A 26,886-nucleotide genomic window follows, 5' to 3' on the forward strand; every position below is an offset into this window, starting at 1 on the left:
TGATCCCTGGAATAGCTGTGTTAGTGATTTCCCTTGGCAAGACTATGACATTGTTGTCTCCTAGCTTGAGCTTTTCATTTTTATTAAACAATGTTGAACCATTTCTAAGACAAAAAAAGTGCCCAAATAAATTTGTTACCGTGTTCAACCAAAAGAGCACTACCTATAGGCAAATTAACATCATTCAGTGACATTCCTGCAAAACAAGATTTAATTATCTAGAACTGGATGTTGTCATTTTGCTAAGCTTCCAGTGAAGCAATTTGACTTTTGGCAATCTTCCTTTTTATTTCTATTAGTCATTTTATCTTTCAGCTCATATAGAAATATGCTAAATTGAATGAGATGAGGAGGTGGTATCCATCCAGTGAGAATATTGCTCTTTTTATTGAAGTATCTGTTTTAATTTCAAATAATCTTCCATCTTTCGTTTCAATACACTACTTACAAAAATTATATATTGGTCAAATTAATTAGGTGGATAGGGTTATAGAAGCCATCTGACCACATGTGTCTGCATGTTTATAGATAATGAAATAAAAAGTCTACATTGATTTTGTCCTTACATTATTTGGATAAAAGGCTCAGATTGTGCTCATATTTTATTTTTTTTAATTAGATTGGCTTTATAAAGAAAATATTTTGTACAAACCCTCTTATTTTCATTAGAAATTACTTTATTTTTGCAAATTAACCTCAAGAGGTTTTGGCTTTATTTTTTTCAGAGTTTTAATTACAAATTGTGTGAAATTCTTTTAGCAATTTTTGCTTGTTTTGACAGGGGCCTGGGCTTTTGGGTTTTTTTCTTCCCCTTGGCTCATTTGTTTAGTTTGAACCTGGAAAAATAAAGGCTTTAATTTTAAAAAGGAAATTAAAAATGCTGATTTCCAAGGACAATTCTTTCTTCAACTACCAACACTCTCTTTTTTAATTCTAAGTAACCTTAATTTGGAATGTGAGGTATTAAAAGGGGTGAAAAACAGCAAAACTCTTTCAAAGCGTGAGGTTGTTTTCCAGACTGGCAAAGGCAGAAAAACAGTAAGTAAGAGGAGGTTCTTCTATACTGTTTTATTTTCCTGTGATGAAAATCATTCTTTACAATAGGCAATTATCAGATGTAAATTCCTATAGGGGGAAAAAATCAGTTTCCAGACAGCTTGTGAATGTCTTAATAAAGATTACAGACAAATGGAAATAACACTGTAGTGCAAACTCCTGTGGATAAATATAGTAACAATACCTTCATAAGACCGGTGGAATAAAAATAATGTGAGAAATCACTGTTCATAAAAATTCCACATTCAAATTCCTGAGGGCAGAGGTGTTTGGCCAGGGAGTATACAGAAGGAGATGAAATGCCACACCAGCATGTCAGCTTGCACCACCCGCATCCTGAAATCACCCTCTTTTAGTCAGTGAGGCTATTCTGATGCCCAAACAGTCCTTGGTGTCTGGCAAGACCACTGACCACAGGATTACTGTCATCATGTAAGTAGGCTATATAGCACTATATCTAGAATTGCCTTAAGGGAGCTACACTCATTTGTTCTATTTTGTTCTATCTCACATTTCCTTCACAGCAGAAGGGGAAACCTGCGGATAATGTTCAGATAATGATTTAAAGAAACAATGACAAGGCAGAAACCATAGAAGTAAGGCAAAAGTGAGAAGCAGAAGAAAACAGGAGAGACTCAATTGAAAGTAATTCAGTGAGGGATATCAAGATATTACTATGGCACACAAGAGAAAAACATATTCATTATGTTCCTTTTCTCGCCTCTCTTCAAAACTTGCACAGAAAGGCAGAGAAAGAGAAATGTAAAATATTCCTGCATGAAGGACCCATGTTTTATAGTCATGTGTCATGACTGATTTTGCAGACCTAAACTCAAATAGGGTAAGTAAATACCATACCTTATGCTTTTCATATAATTTCTGCCTATCATAGCAACTGATGATTTCCCTGAAGAACCAGAGCCAACCTATGGATTTTTAATTCTGGACTGGCTTCAGCCAAAATTTGCAAGAAACTACATTTGAACTGACTATCCTTAGCGGTATATCAATATACCTGTCCAGGCAATGGGGTGCAGGTCTGGATAAGGTGAACAGAGATTCTACAGAGAGGCAAAAATGCAAGTTTCCTTGTTGTGGCACCTTTCAAAAAACATTGTGTAGCTTTGCAGTGCCCACAGATCACCAAGTTAAAAGATATCAGTTCTCCAACCAGAATATTATTTTTTTTTCCTGTAAATTGAGAACTTGTAAACCATTTCCTACAATTTATTATCCAAAGCTCCTCCAAAAATACAACTCTCCATTTCAGACAGAATGCCTTAAAATTGGATTACCACTTTATCAGTTTCAATTTACAATAATACAATAGACTGAAAACTGTAGTGATTCAAGAGTTATTTCACGAGTCATATGTTTCCTTATACTATGAAGAATCAATCTCCATTGCTACAGTAGGCATGAAGAGCAGTAATCATTTTAGCCATCCAATTATAATCTGTCACTCCATGCAAATAAGATTCCTGAGATTTAACTGAACTGTAAAACTGGAGGGATACTGATTTAAGAAAAATCAGCTGAGGACAGCCACTGAGATCTAGAATGTAGAATAATTAAGCTTTAAATTACTGGGGAAATTGAATAAATGCCTTGAGATCCAGTAGTTAAGTATTATGTTTTATTAAAACCAGAGGTATCATGAACTATGCAGCATACAAAATTCAAGAGGTCAGTTCCCAAAAGTACAGAACTATTTCCAGTTCCAAAAAGTGTGCAAATGTCTTTGTCATAATGCAGAATGGAGATTTATTTCAGCCTTTCAGCTTCAAGAAAGTCTTAGTCTGAACCACTCAGCTACACTTTATCTCAAAGGTGCTTGAAAGGATACGGTTTCTTATGAGGTAACTCTACTTCAGCTTCCCCCTTCTTCTGCACTCCTGAATGACTGCTGGTGGTACACACATATAAAATGCTCCTGGGAGCCCAGGAAATTTCAATATTGTTTAAGGAAGAATTGTTATTCTGGTTATTACTCTGGAGGATCATCAATCACTGTTGTTGAATTCTAACTTCAGACACCAACCCCCTATCTTTTTAAAGCCATATGAGCGTGGCTGTCTCTGTGTTAGCTGCTACTGAAAAAAACCCTGCCAGTAAAAAACTGAGATTCACAATGACTGGGCAAATAAATAATTATTTGGTTTATCATAGCATAAAGCTAATCTGTTTACTGTGCTAACAGGATGTGCCAGTAATGAAGTGTGATGGTATAGTCTATCCTAAAGTTACACTTTTGGGACTCTTGAAAAATCATGTCCAAGGAGTTGGAAGGTCAAAACCAGAAATGCAGATCTCTTCTTGCTAAGATAAAAGTGGAACCCATGTAAATCTCTTCTCAGCAAGAGAAAATACCAGTAGTTTCAGTCCAGGTTACACAGATACCCACAGAGAAAAGAACTGAGCTCTGAAACCATCCAGAACTCTGGGTCCAGTGCTGGGCTCCCCAGCATAAACCAGACAGGGACATACTGGAGCGAGTCCAGCAAAAAGCCATGAAGATGACTAATGGATTGGAGTATCTTTCCTATGAAGAGAGGCTGAGAGAGCTGGGAATGTCCAGAATGGAGCAGAGAAAACTCAGGGGGATCATTATAATCAATATATAAAAAACAATATATATAAATATCTGAAGGGAGGGTAAAAGCCAGAGCCAGGTGCTTTTCAGTGGTGCCCAGTGACTGCACCAGAGGCAATGGGTGCAAATCAAAACACAGGAGGGTCCTTCTGAATATAAGAAAACCAGGTAAGAGTGCACAGTTCTGAGTAAGTCAGACACTGATGAAAAACAGAAAATCACTGAGGCTACATGAGGTCTTTTTAGCTGGTATTTTCCAAAAACACTTTGCTTCCCAAAGTAACCAATGTGATGACAGACTTCTTAAACTAAATAAAAAAAACCCAACCTGATTTAGATGTTAATATTTACCCTGTGTAATATACTCAAGGTGCTTGGCTTTCTTGAGATCACTCATCTTTTCAACACAAGTGACTGCCGGAAACGTGCATGGCTTACTCTACCTAGACAAAGACTTAACTTTACTTGAAACCCCCGAAACTTCATCCACCACACTCTCTGAACCAGGATTTACAAAATGTAGCAATTGCCAAGCTGTCTGCACAACAGTGAACAGGCTCAGTTTCCAAAGGCTGGGAACAAGTTGCTCCCCTATGCTGGCTCAACACCCACGTGGTGAGCCCAGCTTTCCGGAAATGTCAGAGGGCAACACAGGCAGCTCACAGACCAGGGAAGGCCTGCGACACTCAGATTAACTCCATTTATTAGCAAAACCTCTAGGATAGAAGCTCAATTTCCATTTTAAGACCAACCGTTTACTCCTACACTCAACTCTACCAACCTAATAAGGGGCAGTTGCATCTTAAAGCATGTCTTTTTCCAAATATATCATTGTTTAACAAAAGATATTGCTGTTGCATATCTAACATCTTCAAATGTTTATAATCACAGTTTGTAAATGGTTATTGCTCTACTGTTAAAACATTATTCAAATTGTAGCTTCTTAAGTCCAACACAGAATACTAAAAGAGCATAGCGTATTTTTACAGTTTAAGAATGTGAATGGAAAGATCCTACTTCCTTTTTCTTCCTTCCTACTTTTCTTGTTTGGCCATCTTCTGATTTGCAGACCTCTTCCACAGCATGTCTTAAATTTTCTGCTTTCTTATTTTATTGTCACTCCAATGTTAGTGGTTAATACTAACAGGAGAATTAAATCCCCAGTACAGGGATGATGACATATGGTATGCCTGAATGGACTTCCTGGAAGGGAGAGACACCCTGTTGGTTCCCACTTGCTTCCCATCCATTAGCAGCATTCGCAGCATCATGCCATGGCATCCAGCACATACATGCTATTAGTCACACAGCCCTGCAACCATCATGCACTTGTCGTTCATGCTGCAGCTGCAAATGCCCCCGCTATGACCACCATGTGTACCTCAAAAGGAGCCTGAAAATACAGAACTCCTCACTTCAGTGAGAGTGTCATTAAATATTAAACCTTAAATAAGCTTCTACCCCCACTTAACTGAAGAGTGAAGAGTCACTCCTCAGCAGCTAAGAAAAGCGATGTTGACAAAGTGAAGCAAAATCAGAGCCAATGTTAATGTAAGTAGACATGGACTTTCCCAATCTGTCCATTCCCAAAGAGATGCAGTTGTTGAGGGTATCTGGAGAGCATGTGACAAAGCTCTTGCACTTCTACAAAAAATAGATAAAGCAAGCAAAGTCTTCTGTTAGGTACCAACAGGTGTGGGGTCACAGCAGGAGACAAATACAAACCTGAAGTGTACAACATTTGCTAGATACAAGGTATTTTCAACTGCCAATGAACAGAACTGCATCAAAATCAAAAAATAATGCATCAAATAGAGTATGTGTGTGTTTGTGTATAAAAATCATTATGCCTCAAACATCAAATTAATGTCTTAAATAATTTATTACCATGGATAATTTGTCAGTTTCCAGTAGCCTATTCGCTTTAATTTAAAGTAGATTTAAAAGCTCAGACTATCAGCATAGACAAAAAAAGGAAGGCATTTCTTATCTAGGAAACTGAATCAGTTCTTTGTGTCCTACTGGTAGATCAATTATGCATTAGAGCTGCTGCTGCTTGACTTTTAATACACATTAGTTCACAGACCTTAAGCAAATGTGATGTTACCATATTAAAAAGAGAAAGCACTCGAATAAGCTATATAGAAAAAAAAGGAAAACAGATCAAGGAAGGGGCCAATTAATCAGCCAAATGCTGGTAATGGAGAGACAGGCTGCCTACTGCCAGCACACAGGGAAATAAGAAATGCACACATAATTCACTTAAATTCCTTTAAATGCAATAAATCCCACATGGAATAACCTCAAGACCATTCTTAATATGTTGCATTGTTACCCTTCTTTTTTGGCAATTCAAGCAAAGAAATCTGCTGATGTGTATACATGTGTACATTGTAGTACTACAGCTCTGTAATACCTGTTCTTATCCTGAATGAACAATATTTCAAGCCCTATTCTAGACATCAGACACCAGATGTATGCTTAGCCCTCTAAGGATCCTGACTGTGTATTTACTGAAATAGATCATTTAAAGCAGTACTCCAGTTAGCTTTGCTCATTTTGGAGCCTGTCTGATAAATCTTCACACATAGCTAAAGCATTAAGAAGTCTTCCATTTTCTGAACCGAAATTCCTGCATCACCATATCCACTACAGCTTCTCAGCACTAAAATTAAAAGAAGCATGAATATTTAAGTGTTTTGTGATAAGAATGCAGCAGCTAAATCTGCCAGTATACAAAAGGCAAAGGCAACCTTAGAATTTGAATTCACTGAAATACAGGATGGAGGCGAAGAAGGTAGACGTATAAAAGAAGGGGGGAAATTATCTCAAAATGCTTGCTAGCTATTACTACTGCCCTAGGAGCTGTAGTTTGAGTGCTCTAAGCTTTCATTTTCTTACAAAGACAACGTTATTTGGTTGAAATATTTTTCCTGCAGTGCACAGTAGTCTCTCCTGTCTCTCCTGGAGACAGGAACAGATACTGCCTAGAGGTAAATAGGGACATGAGGTGTCTGAATGCTCCACTCAATACTGGCAGCTTTCCCAAACTGAAACATTTCAGTTTTGACCCAGTTGATGCTTGTCTACAGAAAGAAAAAACCTCTTCAAGGAAGACACTTTACATAAACTTTTTCATTTAGTTTTGATGGAAAATTTGTGACTCTTCTTAGACAAGCTGTAGCGTAAAAGGTTATAATTTTTTCTTTTAAAAACATTTTTAGAATTTAAATAATTCTTAAAACAACTACAGTGCTCTTGGTTTTGTGCATATGAATGCAGTACCTTGGAGCTATACTGACAGATTCTACAGTTATTTGCCATGATCATACAAAATTCAAGTTTATGCCAGGATCAGAAATTTGATTTCATGCAGATCTGATGTGGAGAGTTATGTGATAAAATAAATCACAGACAAGCACTACCAGTGTGCCCCAATTCACCCTCAGTATTCAAACAGATTGCTTTGTTATTTTGAGCTGTTACACGGCTGGAAACTTTTCCCAGTTCTGTGACTGCGACAGACCTCAGCTGTGAAGTGGGACCATGCAGGTTAATCTCCAGGTGGAAGCCGCAGTGCTGCACAACCATTGTTGGCATGTCAGTAACTGGTTCCTCTCCTTTGGACTTAATTCTGCCTTGAAGCTCCAGCACAACTGAATGGGACTGGTGTGCTTGCCGGAGCTGCCAGCTTTCAGCAACTTGACCACTTTGGGTTGTACGAAGTCCCATGGTGCCACCGAAGAAGTAGAAGCATTAACCCTAATGTCTTGGTCAAATAACAACTCAAGTGATCTCATTCTGCCTATCTAAATTCTCTCTGTACTTTCAGCTGACTCCAGCATTTTCATTGCAGCATTCAGCTGCCTCAAAGTGTCACCAAGCATTGAAAAACAACAGACACGACAATTTATTCAATGCAAGATGTGATCATGCCATCACTACAAACATTTAACACTGAGAAGATCCATAAAAGTTAATAGTGAGTAGGTCTGCTGAACTCACCTCTGTGACATTCCAATCCTGCACCACCAGCCTACAAGGCTGAGTGCAGCAATCTTCAAAGCAATGTTTTTCACATACAGCTCACTCACTCGAACTCACTGTGGACCTGCACTACTTTGACTGCATCTGGTGTACTCCACAATCTCAGACTACAGAGATAGTCCTTGTCCTACTAAAATGTACCTTAGGAAATACCAAGAAACACAAAACAACATTTTACAAAACCCAAACAGCACCTATACCGTGCATTTAATAGCACCCAGAAGCATTCACTGAGGAGGAACTAATTTATCTATACTGTGAAACTTAGAGCAAGTCAAAGCCACCTAGTGCTCTCCCAGCCAATTTGAAAAGTAAGCAGAAATAAGGCACCATTCCCAAAATGCTCTTTTGATGTAGCTATATTTTTAGGTTAACAAAAACATTAATAGCCAGGACATAGCCACTCCAGCAGCAGGGACCAGCCCTGGGCATGTCTAGTTTATAAGTACAGACATAGACACATTCTTAGAGACATTCTCCAGCTGCCCATTATGAAAGAGCAAGAAATACACAAAAAAAACTAACTAATTTTAAATTACTATGCTTCATACGAAGCAAACATATTCACTTTCAAATATAAGCTATAGACCTTTTAAATTATATTGATTACACAGATTAAACCTTTCAAATACCACTAATTAAACAGAGTGGCTACTCAAGCATTATGAGGTCTATTGTGTAAATAAGGAGTCCTGGGAGCTGTTTCCGCCCACTGTAGTGACCTCTACTGAACAGCATTTTTTTAATGGAAATTGGTATCACACAAATGCTTCTGCTCATATTGTCTGTTGTTGAAACTTCCTGTTCACATTCTGTACTGAATTGAGTACATTGAGACTCACTAGTCTGAAATGGAGATTAGAAATGGCTGCAAGGTCTAAACAGTTCTCCAAGCAAAATACTTTCTTATCCATCATTCCAGTTCCATTCTTATCCATTCAGCACTCCAGTTCCTTTCCTGAAGGACTGAGCAATTTATATTTAAGGTAAGCACTAAGTAAGTCAGTTCTGTCTCTATTCCCATTAACTCAGCAGGTAACTCCAGGGTTTCAACCTTAAAAGACTGGGATCAATAACAAAATTGGTACTTGTGAAAAGCGAGGGAGCAGTAAGAGCCCAGCTTTGAACATCAGCCGCAAGTGAGGGACACTAGTGCTTACTGACCAGCAGATCCGGTGAGAACATTCAGGGGTTTTGGAGAACCTCAGCCACAGCCACATAACTAACTGTTTCTGAGAAGCTGGACTCTGCATTAGATGGGAATCAGGCCCAGTCTGATTACATAGTTAATAAATCCACATGCAGCGTTGTAAATATTATCACCAATAGCCATTTCTGATAGTCTTAAAGAGTAACTTATCTGGGCTGTGAGATTCTTCTTTTCCAAAACAATTTACCTGTCTGGAAACAGTTCTCCACTACTGAGTATGTACTGAATGCTTTTTCTATATGAGGCTTCATAAGCATAATAATAAAAACCATTTATCCCCTATCATCAGCTGAGCGAACAGCATGGCCCTGATGGGAATAGGAGCTAGGCTAACAGAGCAGCTGAATTCATACTAAATAAATAATGTGATCAAGACCTCTTTATGGTTTTGTAGTTCACAGGGAAAAAAAGTATCAATTTACAAGTATTTTACTTTTTGGAACAAAGGTCTCCCTCATTGTGTTTTTTGAAAAATAGAGATGTACATATGCTCACAAAAAACTGAATTACCTTTTCTGAAGTGCTATTGTTAAACAAGTGATGACAGATTAATGTAACGCAGCATCAATGCAAAAAGCTTGCAATGTGCATTCCACCAGAACGCAAAGTTTATAAAATAAAAACATTGTGGCATAATTAGCAGGATGTATAGTTTTATATAGTCCACATAAATATGATTCTTCCCTGATCCATATCCACCATCCTGAAGTGTGTTTTACAGTACCACACAAAGCAGTAAAAATTACAGATGCTATTTACTATCAAAGCATGTGCACAAGTGCGTGCATCATCTACCATTGCTGCAGATGAAACGTATTCCCAGCAAAGATCATACTGCATTGCCCTGGACATGGCTCCCAGCCAGGTAGAGAAGATGTTTTTTCTTCAGATGTGGGATCTGAAATAATGCCTGAAGCAAGAATCAAACCAGAAGCCAGAATTTCGAAATTCAAGCAAGTAACTCTCTGTCCAACTTGGCAGGCCTAGCTTTGTTTAAAACTGCATCAAATTGACACCAGCTCTGCTGATGTCTGTGGACAGGCAACTGCCACCAGCTCTCCAAAGCTGCAGGGCTTCAGGAGAGCAGGAGGCTGCGCCAGAGCTCACAGGAGCCTGTGAATGGGTATAGGGGAAGAGAAACCATAAAGACACAGAAAGACACCATCGTTTCAGATGGGAAAGGTCAGACCTCCTGCACTGGAGCATCTTGTCTAGCTCAAGAGAATGGAAAAGAGATTTGGATCAGTTTTGGTGAAAGGCACCTGTATGCTCACTGCAGGTAACCTTTGAGCTTTTTCTGCAACACCTTTGCCATTACCTTAAATGTGTTAACTAGAAATATGATTGTTAGTACTAACTAAATATGTTAAAAAGCTGGGTTTGACTCACTGTTATGTAATATTAAGGTAAATAAGACTTATTTCAGGACTCTGAAAACGAGGGCAAAACAAATGGCACACACAAACATGAGAACCTCTTCCCCGAGTCCTGCTCCACAGCCTGGATCTCACCTGCCCCCAACACACCTGTTACCTGGAAAACAACCCAGAGTTTTGACTTTTCAGCACCAACTTCTCTAACTCTACTCCCAAAGATGTTTTGTGACAGCTCATATTTTCAAACCTCCTCCTCCTTTTCCTTAGCATACAAGCACATTACAGTACCTTTCACTGTAATATAACTCACTGTTCATCCCATCTCTACTTTAGTGCTAATGCTTAAGAAACAGGATACCCTCAGTTGCTGCATTACACTTTTTCTCTGTCTCCTCCACAGTCCTCCTATTCCATGCAAACTGTACCCCCAGGTTTCAATGCTGTAGGTCACCTTTCACCATCCCAAAGACTTCAGCCATTATTCCCTGCTCTCTTTTCATTGAACATCATGCCTGGGGAACTCCCTTTACCTATGTGCATTTCACTGTTATGTCTGTGCCGAAACGCACCTCTTCCCACTTGTTCTGTCTTCCTCAGCCAGGCTTCACTTGTAAGACTACTGAAAGCTCACTAACAGCAATAACGTCAAATTCTCACAGGTTTTATTTTCTATGGTGTTGCTGCAATCCTTGCAGAGCACTCAGCTAGTAAACTTTCCTCCTTGGGATTATCTGTAAAGTCCTGTTCTGCTCTAACACCATGGCTCCACTGCAAGACCAACACTTACCATGTCTTCCCACACACAGTGTTGTGAGGAACCTGATCCCTTTATCTTTACTAGTCTATTGCCATGCTTTTTGTTGCCTAAAAATGATTCACTTTAAGGGTTGGGCTTTTTTGATCAGTTTGGGCTTAGTGAATCCAGGGCTCTGAATTTCACTCTATGTTGAAAAGATCAAACCCAAGAGATACAGGACAGGAACACATCTACCTTGTCAGTAAAAGCAGAGAAGGAAACCAGGCTGACACTATTTGGGTGACCAGAATTGCAGTCTATGTGAATCCTTACTGAATCCCCTTTTTAGTTTTTAGCATGTGTTCAAAAGAAATTCAAGCTTCTGAAGAAGTGAAAAGCAAGTAACACCTAGCCCAATGTGATGCACTAATAGCAAAACCACTAATTCTGAAATTCTCTGCTTTGCAGCAAAACATGTCTCCTGCAATACAATACATGAATCAAAGCAGATAATGCCTGGGGTTCACTGCAGAACATGGAACAAAACAAGTTATCCTAAACCAAACACCCCATCAGCCCGTGGCTAATGCAAGCCCAGAAATGCCAAATAAAAATCCGAATGGCATGCCAGGGCTCCACTCACTCCATCCGGCCTTACCTCAGGAAGAGGGACAGATGGTGCCAGTGACTCAGAAGAATGCCAAAAGGCTCCCATCTTACAGCAATAACCTATGTTGCAGCCCTGTGACAGCCTCGTATCCATGCAAATGGCATTTTTCAAGGACATAAGTGTGAACTTAATGCTGGTAGGAAAACAGGACAGAGTGCTCTCAGGGACAGCCTCTCTTTTTGCAAACTGGGAAAAGATAATTCTATTCTGCAGTTTCACCAGCTTCTACATGTGAGAAGGCAAGGCCTTGGGAAATAAAGCTTGGCAACATAAATTACAGCTTAGTGCACGGCTTTTGACTAAGTTAAAATTCTCAAAAACCTTTCCAGGAAGGAGAAGCCTCAGGGAAAGCATAAAAGCTTTGCAAGCAAGACTTCATAACTTTAAAGAAAATCAATCTGAACTTTAAAATCTGTAAAAAACCAAACCAAACCAAACCAAAAACAAACAAACAAACAAACAAAAACCCCACAAACCAGCCACACCAAAAAAAAAAAACCAAACCAAAAAACAAAACACCATCAGACATCAGACCATCCAGACTCTTTTTTTCTATTTTCTCAGTTTTTCAATTAATATATTTGCAAAATAAAACAAAGCAGCTGTAGTTCTGTTTCCTATTGCCTCTTTAATAGCTTTTCCATTTCCAAAGTGTAAAATTATGGCTCTCCCATTTCTAGTGTGGGAAAGCAAATATGAAATTACAATTGTACTCCTTTTCCCAGAAAGTATTCACACCACAGAGTAAGGAAGCACTGGCTCAACATCTAGTCCCAGTCGGGGCCTGGACTGATTTAGGACAAAAACGGGAGAGAGTTTTTGCATTGGTAGACCTGGGCAGAAATAAACTGCTGAGAAGACCTGTGCCAGTAACAACTACAGTGATGGTATTCTTAGACCCACAGTGCTATAATGGTGTAAGTATGTTAAAGTTTGTGGGGAAGAAGAATATTCTCTTACTAGACAAAAAAGCACAGAATGAGAGTTATGTATGGACCCAAATTAGTACTCAGGGAAGTTGTTCCACAACGAAAGCTTTAAATGGCACCTTTATGTCCCTTAACAGTGACACAGATACTTCTACTCTTACAATCTCAGTTCAGTGCACCAAATGCTTGAGAGCTCGTCATTCACAACCCAGTTTCCATTTGCCCTCCCAACTCAGTGTTGTTTCTCAAAAGACCCTCCTGCTCCACCCTGCTTCATACCGGTCCCAGAGTATTTTGCTGTTGGTCCCTTTACCTTCTCCCCATGTATCAGTGTGAGTTCAAACATCATCTCTGTGCTGATAGTTCACATGAAAACTTCTCTTTTCCAGATATTTAAAGCTGCAGCCTTTGCTCCAAAAAATGTCCAGCTAAAGCCCAACATAGCTAGAAGAGGATCTACTAAAATTGCCACCTTTACTTCTGTTCTCAAACACTGCAACACAACAAAGCCAAGCCATTCATCATATTCAGGCCCTAGCGTCATATTTGATTTTGGCCTCTCTCAAGTTCCACACATCTCACCTCTGTCTACATCCTGCAGATTCTTCTTTCATGGTGTTGCTTAAACAATATACATGGCTGAAAGATTGTGCTCACTGCTGCAGCCAATTATCTTTTTCCCAAAAACAGCAGCATGCCTTTCATATTTTTTTTTACAGAGAAGACATCAGTGCTGCAAATGCATGTTTTTTTTCATCTCAGTCCTCATGTCTGCTTTCCTAGCCTGTGATTTAATGAAAGATTAAAGACTAGCTTATGAAAGTTCACCACAGCAACTGCTGGTGTCACTGGGAACTGGATTCACAGTTGGGGCTCAAAGCAAAATGAAGATCATATTGATAACTGACAATATTTCTGACATTATTCATCTAGCTAATTAAGCCACAACTCCATGTCACCACGTAAGCTCAAAACTGAATGAAAGAAAAAGTAGCACCATTAATATGTTTAGCTATTAGTATTATATAAATTTAGCCCACAGAAAATAACTGTTCCTGGAAGGTACAGATTATTCACTCCTTTCCCATTCAGCTGCAGAAAATCAGGATTATTCATGCAGCTACTTCATGATGCCATTCCTTTGATTATCCTACTGAAGAAAAAATGTGCATTCTTCCTCAGGAAATGAACCTAAGCACTGTATCCCACATGCCACAAAATGAAGCAAGCATATTTAAGCATTGAAAGAAAGAAAATGCATGTTATTAGCTTGGACAGCTTGGTATGTAAGGCACAAGTAGTGATTCTCCCCCTCACTGTGTTTGCCATCTTTTTTAGAAGTGGCAAAACTTCTGTGTATGTACAAACACAAGAACAAAAAGCACATTTAAAGTCACCAAAATGTACATGTGTTCCCCTTTTGGCTCTTTCTGAGGCAAGTTACTGATAAAATGCCTTTATGGTAATTTATTGCTTGCTCCATCCTCATACAGCAACCCAAAAGCGGTGTATGGAAAGGCAGCCAGCCCCATGGCATGGAGAAACACCCAGTAAAGGAGAATACCTGCTAGAAAACTAAAATTCTTGGGGATGGAGCCTGGGGGGGCTGTTCAGGACTTTCGTAGATACCATGAGGAAAAAATGCAATTAGGAGGAAGCAGAGATCCATTACACAGCTTTAAGAAACACTAGCAATGAGTACAAATAGTTATGGCTTGTGTATCTACTATGATTACAAGTGTTTGAATGACAGAAATGAGAATGGAGGTAGACAGACCACCTTCTCCCTGCATTTAAGTGAAAGCCCTGAGACATGGGATTGTGCCCGAGTCCTGCTATGCAGTGTGGCTGCCATCCTCAGGGAGGGACGTCAGAGCTCATTACAAAATAGCATAAGGTTATCAAAGGGGAGTTCTTAAAAAAAGACATTTACAGTCACCATATGAAAGTAAAACAATTCATCAAGAAGATTCAATGGGACAGAATATCAACAAGATGAAGAAGAAAACATATAGTAAGGCTCACCTTGCAAGTGAGATGTTGCTTAGTTTGACTTCATTCCCACAACTTAAAGCAAGAACACACATGGCCCAAGCTGTTCCCATGGATTGTCAAATGGATTCATTCTTAATTGGCTTTCCATGCAGCTCTCTTTAGAGGCTTGAGTGCTACTTTCATTTGATACTGCATTGATTTTCTCTGAAGTTTCCTCCTATTGTGGCTACTCTGATCAATTAGTGTGCTATAGATAGAGCGGTCAGATTCTTTTCACTGGTCTCATTAAATTGCACCCCTGCTGAATTTCCGTGGAGAACAGAATTGGATCATACTGCTAGCACTAGTATGAAGATACCCTCAGGTTTTCCAGAGAAAATCAATTGCTCAATATTCCTAACAAAAAGCCTTGAAAAGGATGACCTAATGGAGCTCAGCTAATGCCCAAAACATACGTCAAACCTTGCTTGCAATTCTGCGTCTCTAAAACCCTGAAAGACAAAGGACGGGAAAACAAGTAGTTATGGGGTTCGGCCAGTTCCTTACTGACACATAATCCCTCATCCATCATAACTATTTAACTGGTTCCCCTCAACATGAAAATACGTTGCTAGACTTATGCAGCTAACCGATATAATTCTTCTGGGAAGTGGAGTAAGGATTTGAGGAAGAACACAGTCCCAAGGCACATCTGGTGCCTGTAAAAGTCACCATGTAATGGTGATGTGCTTCCCAAATAAAATTAGAGGGGTCTGATAATATCTGGCCAATAATATCCACTCTGCCCTACACTCTGCCATATCCTTTCATAACTATCCTGTCTCCTCCTAACATCCTTTCTGTCCTCTTTTCTCCTCTGTTGAGCACTACCCTTCAAAACCTTTTTTGTCTTCCTCCCAAAATGAAGCTACATTTTACCATAGACTCTCCTGCAAGTTAAAAATCCCTACTGCAAAGGCCGGGGTTTTAACTACTGCATTAGAATTACTGAATGTAACTAGTGTTTCTGGAGTGTACTCTATGGGGGTTTTGTATGAAGGTCTGAAGGATCCATCGCAGACCTCAGGACTGGCTGTACCTTGCAAAGACTTTATGAGAAGAAAGCTGGAGGACTACCAGTACTTAATGATTTATCCTGGGTCCTTCGTACTTAGCATGGTGGCATTCAGCCAGAAGATCCAATGCTCTAAATGATACTTTCAATCAAATAGTTTAGTGCAGGATGAAAGCACCTCCCTACAAACTCAGCAGATTTTGTGGGTATTAAGGCACATTTAGTGCAATAACAGGTAAGAATTGACAACTGCAGTTTAAACATTCCTTTAGGGAGGCCCGTTCCTGAACCACAGCAGAACTATTACTCCTTCCAGAAAGTGTTTTCAATGGGGAAGTGCAAAGGGATGATACTCAGTTCTTCTCAGACAGAAAGCCCTTCCCAAAATGATTCTCATAGGTTTAAAAGATTCTTAAGAACCAACTTAAAAGAGCAAGAAATTAACAAATATATTTGAAAATACAATCTTTAATCACTGTTTCAAGATTGAATTTTCCAGTGCCACTGTGCAGTACTGGCTTCAGTCCCATAAAACAAGGGGGCTGAATACACATTTTATAGTCAGAACTCAAACCTATACTGTGAGGGACAACAAAATGTAACCCATGGGAACCAGCAAGCACCTTGACATAGCTAGAACTGTTCTGGGTGAGATGCTGACATGAGACATTCTCAGTGTCAGGCACTGGAGTTATAGTTAAGTTTTTTGATTGAACACACACCCAAATTTCCATCAATAGGATGGTATGCCCAGCCACCTAAGATATCCATGTTGGGATAGTCATTACATTTAGATAAAACATCTTATTACAGAAGACACTGGAAAAGACTACAAGCACTATTTTCCTGTTGCACATAATAAGGAGTTAGAAATGCTTTTTAAGAACCTATTCCAACCTTTGCAAAATATGAAGGAAATTACTGGAGAAAAATACATTTTGCCTAGAGTTTTGGGATGGGGGTTTTTGAAAAAATATATTACCCAAGTTGGAATATGATGAGTTCATACCTAATTCTTTCTTCAGAAATATTATTTTCTTTGTGTGCTTAAATCACCAGAGTAGCATTTATTTAAACATAGTTATGACTATTAAAACATATGAGAATTGACTTTTGTTAAATTTTTTATGATTATGAAACACGAGATGAGAGAAACCATCACCAGCCATGTAATTTCACATTTTTATGGAGCTTCCCCCAAGAGAAGTTTCCTATGTTTGTTTTTCAACAGTAGTGAAATATCACAGCAGTGTTTTTCCTGCATGGCAATCACTTATTAAAAAGTCAACATTTTGTTTATAACCAAAGTCAAATTAGATTCATAAAAATAATTGCCATAGGAGCTGAACACTTGCTAAGGAATATAAACAAAAATCACAAAAAAGATTACACTGTACTGTTTTGGAGAGTAGACACTGAAAGCTTAGCTGATATCACAGGTACTATGTGCAAAGGCAATAGGTACTGAAGACAGTAAAATAAAGCCAACTGTACACAACCTAATAAGATCACAGAGGATTTATGAGCATCACAGAACACTAAGGTTAGACTGAAAATAATTCCAAAAAATGATCCAGCCTATCCTGATGAGGTAAACCTGAAAGATGTGTATACAAAATGGATTGATAACACAGGCAATTTGGACAGTATCAAAAAACCGTAACTTTAAGTTTCCCAAATAAAGAGGATCCCACTGATTTTCACATTTCACCATCTCCAGTGGCAAATAAGACATCTCCATGTTCTTATTCCACATCATTGCTGTTACAGATAGATACACCATCAAACAATTCCTTGCTTTGGGCTACTGAAAATCACACACCAATTCCTGGTTTGGACCCAACAGCACATGGTGAAATAGCAAAGAGTTTTATAGGAGGTGGCATTTTGACATAGAAAAATGAAGATTAATGCCGAGAGGAAATCTGAAGAGCAGGAAGTCATAGAAAGGGTTCCAAAGCATATGCCAGACTTGCCTTTAAGACTAAATTAAACTGTGTGACGTACTAGAAAATATAATGCATGAGAGAATCCTGCCTTAGCAGGAAGGTGAACTATGATCTTAAAACATGTTTTCTGTCTCTGACATTACAATTTAGAAGAAATCAGTTTTATTTCTGAGTGACCTTATGAGGAAGAATACTATTTATTCCCTTCACAGTCTTAAGATACTGAAGCAAAAAGAAATATTTAGACCTTGACCAAGAAAAATCCCTTCCAAAAATAATTCTATATTTTGAACCTGAGAAATAGTTAAAACCATATAGGTGTTGAACTGTGGCCTTCCAGAGACAACAGGAAATCAATCACACTTCCAAGAGTTAATTCCCATTTGTGCTACAAGCCCTTCTTTTTCTCATGTTGGTGTCACTCGCCTTAGCATAATATTAGTTTTTCAGCTTAATCACTATCTTTATTTAATACAGATAGATTCAGTTTCCCATTAAAAAGAAAATAGAAAAGTGGTTAGCATTTAGCAAAAGCTCTTGAAAGACACAGTCTGCACATACAAGAAGAAACTCTTTCTCTCCAGCAGCAGTAATTTAATTGAATGTTTTTCTCTCTTGACAGAACTGATGGAAAAAATATCAACTATGAGCATTTTCATTGGTTTCTACATTAACCATGGCTACTTCGTTGAAGAAAACTTAAGATAGAAAAATTCTTCTTTTCCCATACCATGCAAAGTCATTTCACTGCATCACCAGAAGCTTCCAGCAGACTAGCTCCAATCTGAGGAACTACAAGGGCTGTTTCTTTAACAGCCTAGTGGCTAGAGGACTCAGTTGATACATGAACAGATCAGGACTCGCTCTCTAGTGCTGCTTTCCAGAGTGGTCTGAAGAGTGGTTAAGAGGAGATTCGAAGTTGGGAGATTTGAAGCTTGATTAGATGCCAGATGTGGAGACCATTTGGACAGTGAGACCACAAGAGGCTGAGTTCTCCTAAGGAGTCTAAGGTGAACTTAACATGCAATGCAATTACCCACGGTGACTGGGGTTTTGGAGCATGACATCAGGACAGTGAGACAAAAAGGCGCATCAATGAAGAGCAATACAAAGTCAGTCAATGTCAACAGGAGTGAGACGAAGAACTGAGGAAGGGATAAGACTGGGGCACAGGCTGTTCGCAGGGAAAAGGACAGGAGGAACAAGCAGAAGAGTCTGTGCTAGTTAGATCAAAGTGCATGAACTAAAGCCCATATCCTCAGATCCAAGTTATCACACCTTGCTTACAGTAAATATCTGCAAATCACTGGCAAAGTGCCCACTCTCTTTCTCGTGTGGGTACGCATGGAGGATGACAACCTATTGCCAGCAGTTACTCTGCTAGCTCTAGTGGCAGCGTTTGAATGGTGGATATTTAACTCCATTAAGCATCCTTGCAGTTTTCAGCAAGATGCCACACAACAGAATTTCTGGGGGTGAAAGGCAAGTTCAACTTACTGCTTCTTAGCATTTGCTTCAAAGAGGCATCAGCCCACATGGCATTATATGCATTCAAAGAGTATCTAATGAGGATCTCTAAATTTAGGCCATGCTAGAATTCAGTCTCAGGATCAAGACTTTAGAAGTGATTTAGAATGATTTTCAGAAAGAATATGGAAAGGAAATCAATTATTCTGTCTTCAGGTAATAGGTTATCTGCTGTGACCACACTGCATAATGGCTACGTCTATAGAGACATGCTTGAGGCAACTGAATTCAAGCTCTGGTCGTCAAGTCCTTTCTCACCTGCCAGGTTAAGACCGTTGAGACAGCAGGTGAGGAGCTAGAACTAACAATCATTTCTAGTCCACTCTGTCTCCACAGTAAATTGCTGGCAAGCCTTTTTGATGGCCTTTTTTACAAGTAAAGAAGATCAAATATATGCAAACTCTTAACAAGCTCTTAGGAAAAAGAAAATCCAATTTGCTGCTGCTACAGAACGTGAGTTGAACTGGTATGAAACTGAGCTGTTTACAAACATATTGCCCTGCTCTCTGGGCTGGCCCTGGATTCAGGAGGCTCTACAGTTTACAGACAGCTTAATTCTTTGATAAAAAAATGAATGAAAGCAGCTACATGATTCACTGGACTTCCTGAAAGCAGAGGATTTTGCCATCAAAGCTTAAGCCTGCAACTTTTTAATATCCTCCCAAGCACTATGAGAAGTGTCAGATCCCTATTGTCATAAAGAGGCAGAAAACTCAAACACTGAGTAAGTGTTTTTTATGGTTTTAAGTTTGGATGCAAAGCCATTTAATGCTCTTTTTTGTTTTGCTGCTCATGGATACTCATTGCTAGGACTGAGCAACTGTTACTTAAGCTCATTATTAACAACCTTATGCACTGCACAGAGCATGTAACCATGTAATTATATGAAGTCAAAATACTGTTTTCAGAGGTATCCTTAGTTCTGGAAGTTTCCAACTTAATGGATTCTTGACACTGCAACCTGCTGATTGTACAGATACAGTCCAGAACTAGGTGGCAATTTTCAAGCACTGTCTGTGCTTGGCGAACCAACCATGATGTTCAGATAAGATTCCCTGTAAGATACTGATCAAGTTCATGCTTAAAGTAAATGGGAGTAGGAAGTCGTGTCCCTTTCATCACCAGACTGTACATGCTCTGATCTCTACTACTTCCACCTTATGCTGCTGAAGCAAATATGATTTGGGTTATTATCCTTACAACTCACAAGTACAGCTGTTTGAAAGATGCTTTGGGTAGCAATAGCAGCTGTAAGCATGCTGTCTTTGTGATCCTTCTGGTTTGCTTTCATGTTCAAAGTAACGAGTTTGTTTTAGCTTATGAAGCCCTCCTTTGTTACAAAAAGACACAATCAGTTGAAAGACCTGCCTTGTCCCCCACAACACTATCACTGTCTTGTCCTGTAAACATCCTCAACCCAAAAGCAAGTATCCTGTCTTCTGCAACAATATTGACTGTCCACATATGTTCAGCTCTCAGTTTAAATGTGTATCATCTCTTTTTCCCCACTGTTTTACCTAGAGGAAAAGCAGTAATACTCAGCCACCAATAACTATGCAGTTTTGCAAAGCATTTAGAGATACAGCCTGCCTGAGTGACAACATACAAAGCAAATCTGTCATGTATGCAGCTACTATTACGAGCTAAATAGAAATCAAGTCTTGTAATCCTTTGCTGGTGAAAAAGGCAAAACTTGGTCAATTTTTTGAAGTTTTTGAAAGGGACTTATTCAAAGCACTCAGGTGGTGCAGCACACAACGCTATAATACTCCCTGCTTTCAGGAACCCAGCTGTTGAGTAACATGAGCTCCTTCACAAGCCTGCAATCGGTGTTTCGATACATAAATCAATGAATGGGGAGAAGCGGACACCTAAAGATGGGTTCACAAACATCTGCACGTTGAATATGCTCAGGGGAGCCAACCCAAGGTGCTAAAGTCAGGGCATGGGTTTTGGTCTCACCTCTTCAGGAATGTTTTCCTCTTGCTCAGGTTTCACACCTCTGAGCATCTAGGTACTTCTAGGCACCCATGCACCAGACATACCATTGTCAGAAAAAAAAAGGATATTATGTGTTGCATTAGCTTATGTTCTTATTCTTCACTATGGAAGGTATAAGGGCTCTAAGTGCAAATCCTCCTTCTCACTGATGAGGAGCAACAAAAACACTGTAGCCACCAGCATCTGCAGGGAAGAGTATTGCTCCATGTTTCCAAAAGGACAAAGCCAGTGTATGAGCTAGGGCTGGAGCATCAAGAGTCCAAGCCCCAGACTCCACAGAAGGTTTTTGCTTCTTGGCTAGCAAAGCCATTTGATCTAAAAATCAGCACTGACCCACACTGCACCAGTTGGTTGGTACAGCACTGTTGGGATGGATAGGCTGGAAATTCACATTAGTTTACAGATAATCACTGTGCTTTAACATTAACAATTCCATAGCCAGAAGGCTCTTTTCCTGAAAACATTGCCTAGGAGGGTTTTCTAATGTACACAAGTCAGTTAGGGGTATGATTCTTTTCATACTCCCATTTAACATAGATATGCAGGCAAAGCATACAGCACAACTTGTGGAAAAAAAAGTGGAAAACTTGTGGAAAAAAAAAGTGGAAAACTTTATATATTTACTTACCTTACTTTCAAAAGCAATTTCCTAAAAAATAAGCAGTTGTGAAGAGTCCACAAAATGACATAGATTGTAATCAACTCTCTTTGGTATGTATTATATTGAATATTCTGATCACCATGGAAGCTAAGTAAATATAATGCAAATTTAGTAGATTTCATTTTGAGGCAAAGGGATTTGCTTGACATCAAATTCAGTGGTCACTAATCCCACTTTTCCTGTCCCTTTCTACCCAAGTAACACAAATATTTAAATTCTCCAAATGGTAAAGTTCAGAATCTGGAGCCCTGTTAAATCTTATAAGCCAAAGTAAATTCAATTTCTCTGATTAAACAGAGAGTATTTCCAAAGACCATAAATAAACAGAGTGAGTTGTTCTTTTTCTTTTTCATACCACCTGATTAAGCACTTTTTACTTTGACATCATTCAGAACGATGCAAAGGGTCTAGAGCACAAGTCTTACATGGAGCAACTGAGGGAACTGGGGTTGTTTAGCCTGGAAAAAAGGACACTGAGGGGAGACCCTGTTGCTGTCTGTGACTACCTGACAGGAGGCTGCAGGGAGGTAGGTGTCAGTCTCTTTTCCCAACAAATGATAGGAAAAAGAAGAAACAGCATCAAATTGCACCAGGGGACATTTAGATTGGACATCAGGAAAAAAAATGCTTCACTGAAAAGGTTATCACTCACTGGAACAAGCTGCCCAGGGAAGTGGCTGAGATACCATCCCTGAAGGTAACTAAAAGATGTGCAGATACAGCACTCAGTGACATTGTTTAATGGTTGACTTGGCACTGTTAGGTTTATGGTTGGACTCAATGATCTTAAGGGTCTTTTCCAACCTAAATGATCCTATAATTCTATGGTTTTGCTATGCATTTTTTGTCCCAAAATAAAAGAAAAGGCAGTCCCTGTTGGTGGTAAGGCAGTGTAACATTTCAGTCATGAACTCGTGCTAGAAGGTGCAAATAAGCCTGTCCCTTGCCCAGTGTCTCTCCATAACACCTTTCCACCATGTTTTCTTCTTACTTACTTCCTGATCGCAATTGCTTTTGAAGTGAGTTTTTCCCTCTAAGATGCTCAGTGCAGTTGTCTGTCCTGGGTTCAGCTACAGCAGTCATTTTTTCTCCTTCTTAGTAGCTGGTGCAGTGCTGTGTTTTTGACTTTCAGTCTGGGAACAATGCTGATAACACCGATGTTTTTAGTTGTTGCTAAGTAATGTTTACTCTGACCAAGGACTTTCTCAGTCTCATGCTTTGCCAGAGAGGAGGGGAAGCCAGGAGGAAGCAGAGGCAGGACACCTGACCCAAACTGGCCAAAGGGGTATTCCATACCACAGCACGTCATGCCCAGTATATAAACTGGGGGGAGTTACCCGGAAGGCCCAGCTCGCTGCTCGGGTCGGGCTGGGTATCGGTCGGCGGGTGGTGAGCGGTTGTGTCCTTTTCCCTTGTTATTCCTCTTATCATTATTATTGGTAGCAGTAGTGGTTTGTATTATACCTTAGTTACTGGAGAGCTGTTATCTCAACTCGTGGGAGTTACATTCCTTCGATTCTCCTCCCCACCCCTCCGGGAGCGGGGGGAGGAAGGAAAAGGGGGGGAGTGAGCGAGCGGCTGCGTGGTTCCAAGTTGCCGGCTGGGCTTAAACCACGACATTGTCTTTAGTCCTTTCCATTGATTCTAATATATCTTTACATAGAAAAATGCCAAAATAACAAAATAAAATAAAATAAAATAAACCCCCCAAATAGTATAACTACTGGGAGGATATCATTAAATAGAATCAATTTTGCTAGTATAAGAATGTTAGCCCTCATTGCCTCAGTAGTTCTCCAAAGAAAATTAAACACTGTATTATGAGAGCACAACTAATTGATTTCTTCAAAAGATTTGTGGTAAAGTGCCTTGAAAAAGTTGCTGTTTACAAGTAGCAATACCTGTCACAGATTAGGACAGATTTCTCTAGCACTGCGGAGAGTTTTATCTTACAATGCCATTTCAGTGCCTTCTCAGTCCCTCCTCTGGAGCATTTCATGCCCAGTTTTACATCTCTGGAGTCAACAGGACTGAAGACAGCGGGCACAAAATGATGCCTTGGGTGCTGGCCATCATTAGACTTGGAATAGTTGAACAAACAAAACTGGGAACACAGCCAAATTAAGCCAATGGACTTCACCTTAACTCCATAATGAACCAATCAATGGCATTAGAACACAGAATCTCAGAGCCCACCTGAAGACTGGCAGGACAATGCATATTTTCAGATGCAATTACCCACTGCACCTCTCCTCAAAATAAGCATCTCTGATTAGTGTTCAAGAAGAAACACCACCATTTGAAAACAAAGACTCCTAAAGTATTTAGTCATGTTCTAAACAAGAAAGCAATAGCTAACTTTGAAAAACAGCACAAAACAGAAAGCAACTTTGAAAGCAATAAAAGGAAATGCAGCACTATTTCAGCACATATCTCACTGCTGCCTTCTGATGTAGTTCTCAAGACCATGGAATCACACCACTGTATAAGGAAACAGTACAAAATGAAAACTGAGATCTTTGTCTCATAACTGTCATCACCCTTCTGTGTGCGACAGCAGGCTGAATACTGGTTAAGTAATTTCAAGATTTAGATCAAAACTCCATACTACTGCTATACAAGTTTCCTCAAAAATAGCTTTATCGAAGTGAAGAAAGTTCAAAGATAAGGCTGCTATTTTGTTTTATGAGTAATAAAAATGTATAAATAATAAAAACATCACAGAGAAGAAATATATGTCCTTGTAAAACCAAGGCACACTGCCACAATAGTGAATTACTGGTATTTTAACGCAGCAACTCAAGCTTGCACAGAAAACAACTATCTTACAGATTCTAGTTTTTCATTTTAATAAGCATTAGAGATCATAGGAGAAAGCCAAGAGTTATGTATCATCTTTTCCACCAATGTGCCTGTGCCATGTAAAGTGCATTTGCAATAAGCAGAAAGAAATTTAAATCACTGTATACTCAGTCACAGAAGCTGCTGCTTAAATTAATCCTGACTTAGCAAAAAAGCCAAGCACAAGCTGAACTTTGAGTAAGCAAACAGTCCCAGCTAACTGTCTAATCACAGTGCCCCACGCTTTTCAGGGTAAATGGTGTAAAGCAGGTCTCCAATGCAATCAATGAAAAAAAAACAACCTGGTGTGGCAGCAGCAACCCATATTTCATTAACCTTGTGCAAAATTACAAGGTAAACTGATTACTGTCCACTGATACCTTAAGGTGTTAATAGCCTTGCTATTCAGAAGTTCTTGGATTTTTTGTTTTGTTTAGACTTTTTTTTAGCCTCCTAGATTTGTAATGAACTACAAAACAAAGGAGAATGAGGAAAAAAAAAAAAAAAGAATATTACCTGAAGGCCCTCTATGGCTAATCTAAGCATGCTTGGTGTGAGCTTGGAGGCCTGCTTGAAAGTGAAGTTGCTCCAGTCTATAATCAAAACAAATCCATTCACTTGAAGCTCAGGGTCTTCTATCATGGCTTCTAAAGAAAGAAGTATGGCGCGTAAAATATCCACCAGTGTGTACCTGTGAATGTTAAGGGGAGATGTGGTTAGGAAAGGAGCAAAGACCATGGACATCGAGTAATTCTGAGTGCTCTTCCTTTGTACTGCTTGTCGAAAGTTTAAATCAAAGAGTGCAAATGTGTCCTCAGAATTCATGGGTATGTAAAGCTGGGAAACTCACAAAAGCTCAATTAGTTGAACTCACCCTCTGGAGCAGGATTATGTACATGTAGACCAACAGCCAGCCAGAACAAACTACAGGAATAGAACACACCAGAAACAGATTTGAATTTTTCTGTAGTCTCCTAAGCTGCTTTAAAATATATGCATTTTATTAAATGTCTATACAAGCATAACTGTGCAAATTGTATTTTTCTAATATCACAATGATACCAAAACCTGAACCTAACACTAGAAGCCTAGACCCAAAGTTTCCTCCTGTATTTTTCCAAGGCATTGAAATAACAGCTTCCACAAAACTATCAGCTAAAAAAGGGATTCCTACATGCTCCCCTTTTCCCTCTCTCTGGGTAATGTTCTAAATCTACAAAAAGTACTACAGAAGGCTGATTACACAAGGATCTTTAAAGCACAAAGTAACACACACTAGAGCTTTGAGGTGTTGCAGGTTAAGGGCAATAGCAACCTTGTAAGAATTACTTAACTACCTTCTGAATACAGAGTACTTTGCACACCCAAATTATGTGGTTTCAGGAGTAAGTCTGGAAGGTGTTATTCATTGGTCCTAGAATTTTCTATGTTAAATTTGTGTTTACAAAGATGTACAATATGTAATTATGTGTCTTACATCTATGCACATAATTCTTTCTTAGATTGATGATCTTATGAAAGAAGACATAATTCCATATTGCCAAGGCTCTCTTGAGTATAATCTTTCTTTTCTGAAGCTAAAGCACCTACTACAGCAGCTGAATAGCTTAAATATATACAGCAATATAATCTTTAGACTGCCATGTAATAGTTATTAATCAACTTGCAGTTTAGCTTAATTGACTTTTTTAAAACAAGCTGAAACACTTGAATTATCAGGGCTTTTTTAAGAGCTATGAAAATAGTTGTTTAAGGTTTGATTTTTCCAGGCTAACTATATTTTATGTCTAAAAATCTTTTTTAAAAGTAAGATAAATAGTTCCTGAAACAGATGTCAGGCATCAATAAGACCAGGAATTCAACCACCACAGAGTAACCCATGGTTGCAGAGCTGGGCCTCCACAAATCTGTGGTACATTCACAAAACCTTATTTCCTATTGCAGGATTTGCGTAAGAAAGATAGGTCAAAACAACAATGATGATACTGTATGTTTACTCACTGAAAAAGACAAAAGATGGTCCTCTCTGTGAAAACAAGTCCTAAAGAACACAGGTCTAGCTATAATGAAGCAAGAACAACTTTTGGCTAGAGGAAGTACTTTTTAAGTCTAAAAAGCCACATCAGTATACAGGGACACGTCACTAACAACAAAGCTTCCCACCTCAAATGCCCTTCAGGGCAATTAGTTGAAGACAGGAGCTATCCTTCATTCTGTAATGGACTTCCTCTCTTGGTTTTG

The 26,886-nt window shown here is 39.1% G+C and overlaps 1 protein-coding gene across 1 annotated transcript in view; it reads right to left on the reverse strand.

Moving 5' to 3' along the window:
* Window positions 1-25,333, reverse strand: part of LOC104409886 (clavesin-2) — a 38,337-nt gene extending 13,004 nt beyond the window's left edge. The window contains exon 1 of the mRNA XM_010019894.1: window positions 25,162-25,333. Within this exon, the coding sequence (XP_010018196.1) occupies window positions 25,162-25,287 (126 nt within the window). The 5' untranslated portion in view covers window positions 25,288-25,333. The remainder of the gene's footprint in view (window positions 1-25,161) is intronic.
* Between the last annotated feature and the right edge of the window lie 1,553 nt (window positions 25,334-26,886).

Source organism: Nestor notabilis, unplaced genomic scaffold (assembly GCF_000696875.1).
Source record: "Nestor notabilis isolate BGI_N333 unplaced genomic scaffold, ASM69687v1 scaffold5348, whole genome shotgun sequence".
In the NCBI taxonomy this organism is placed as follows: Eukaryota; Metazoa; Chordata; class Aves; order Psittaciformes; family Psittacidae; genus Nestor; species Nestor notabilis.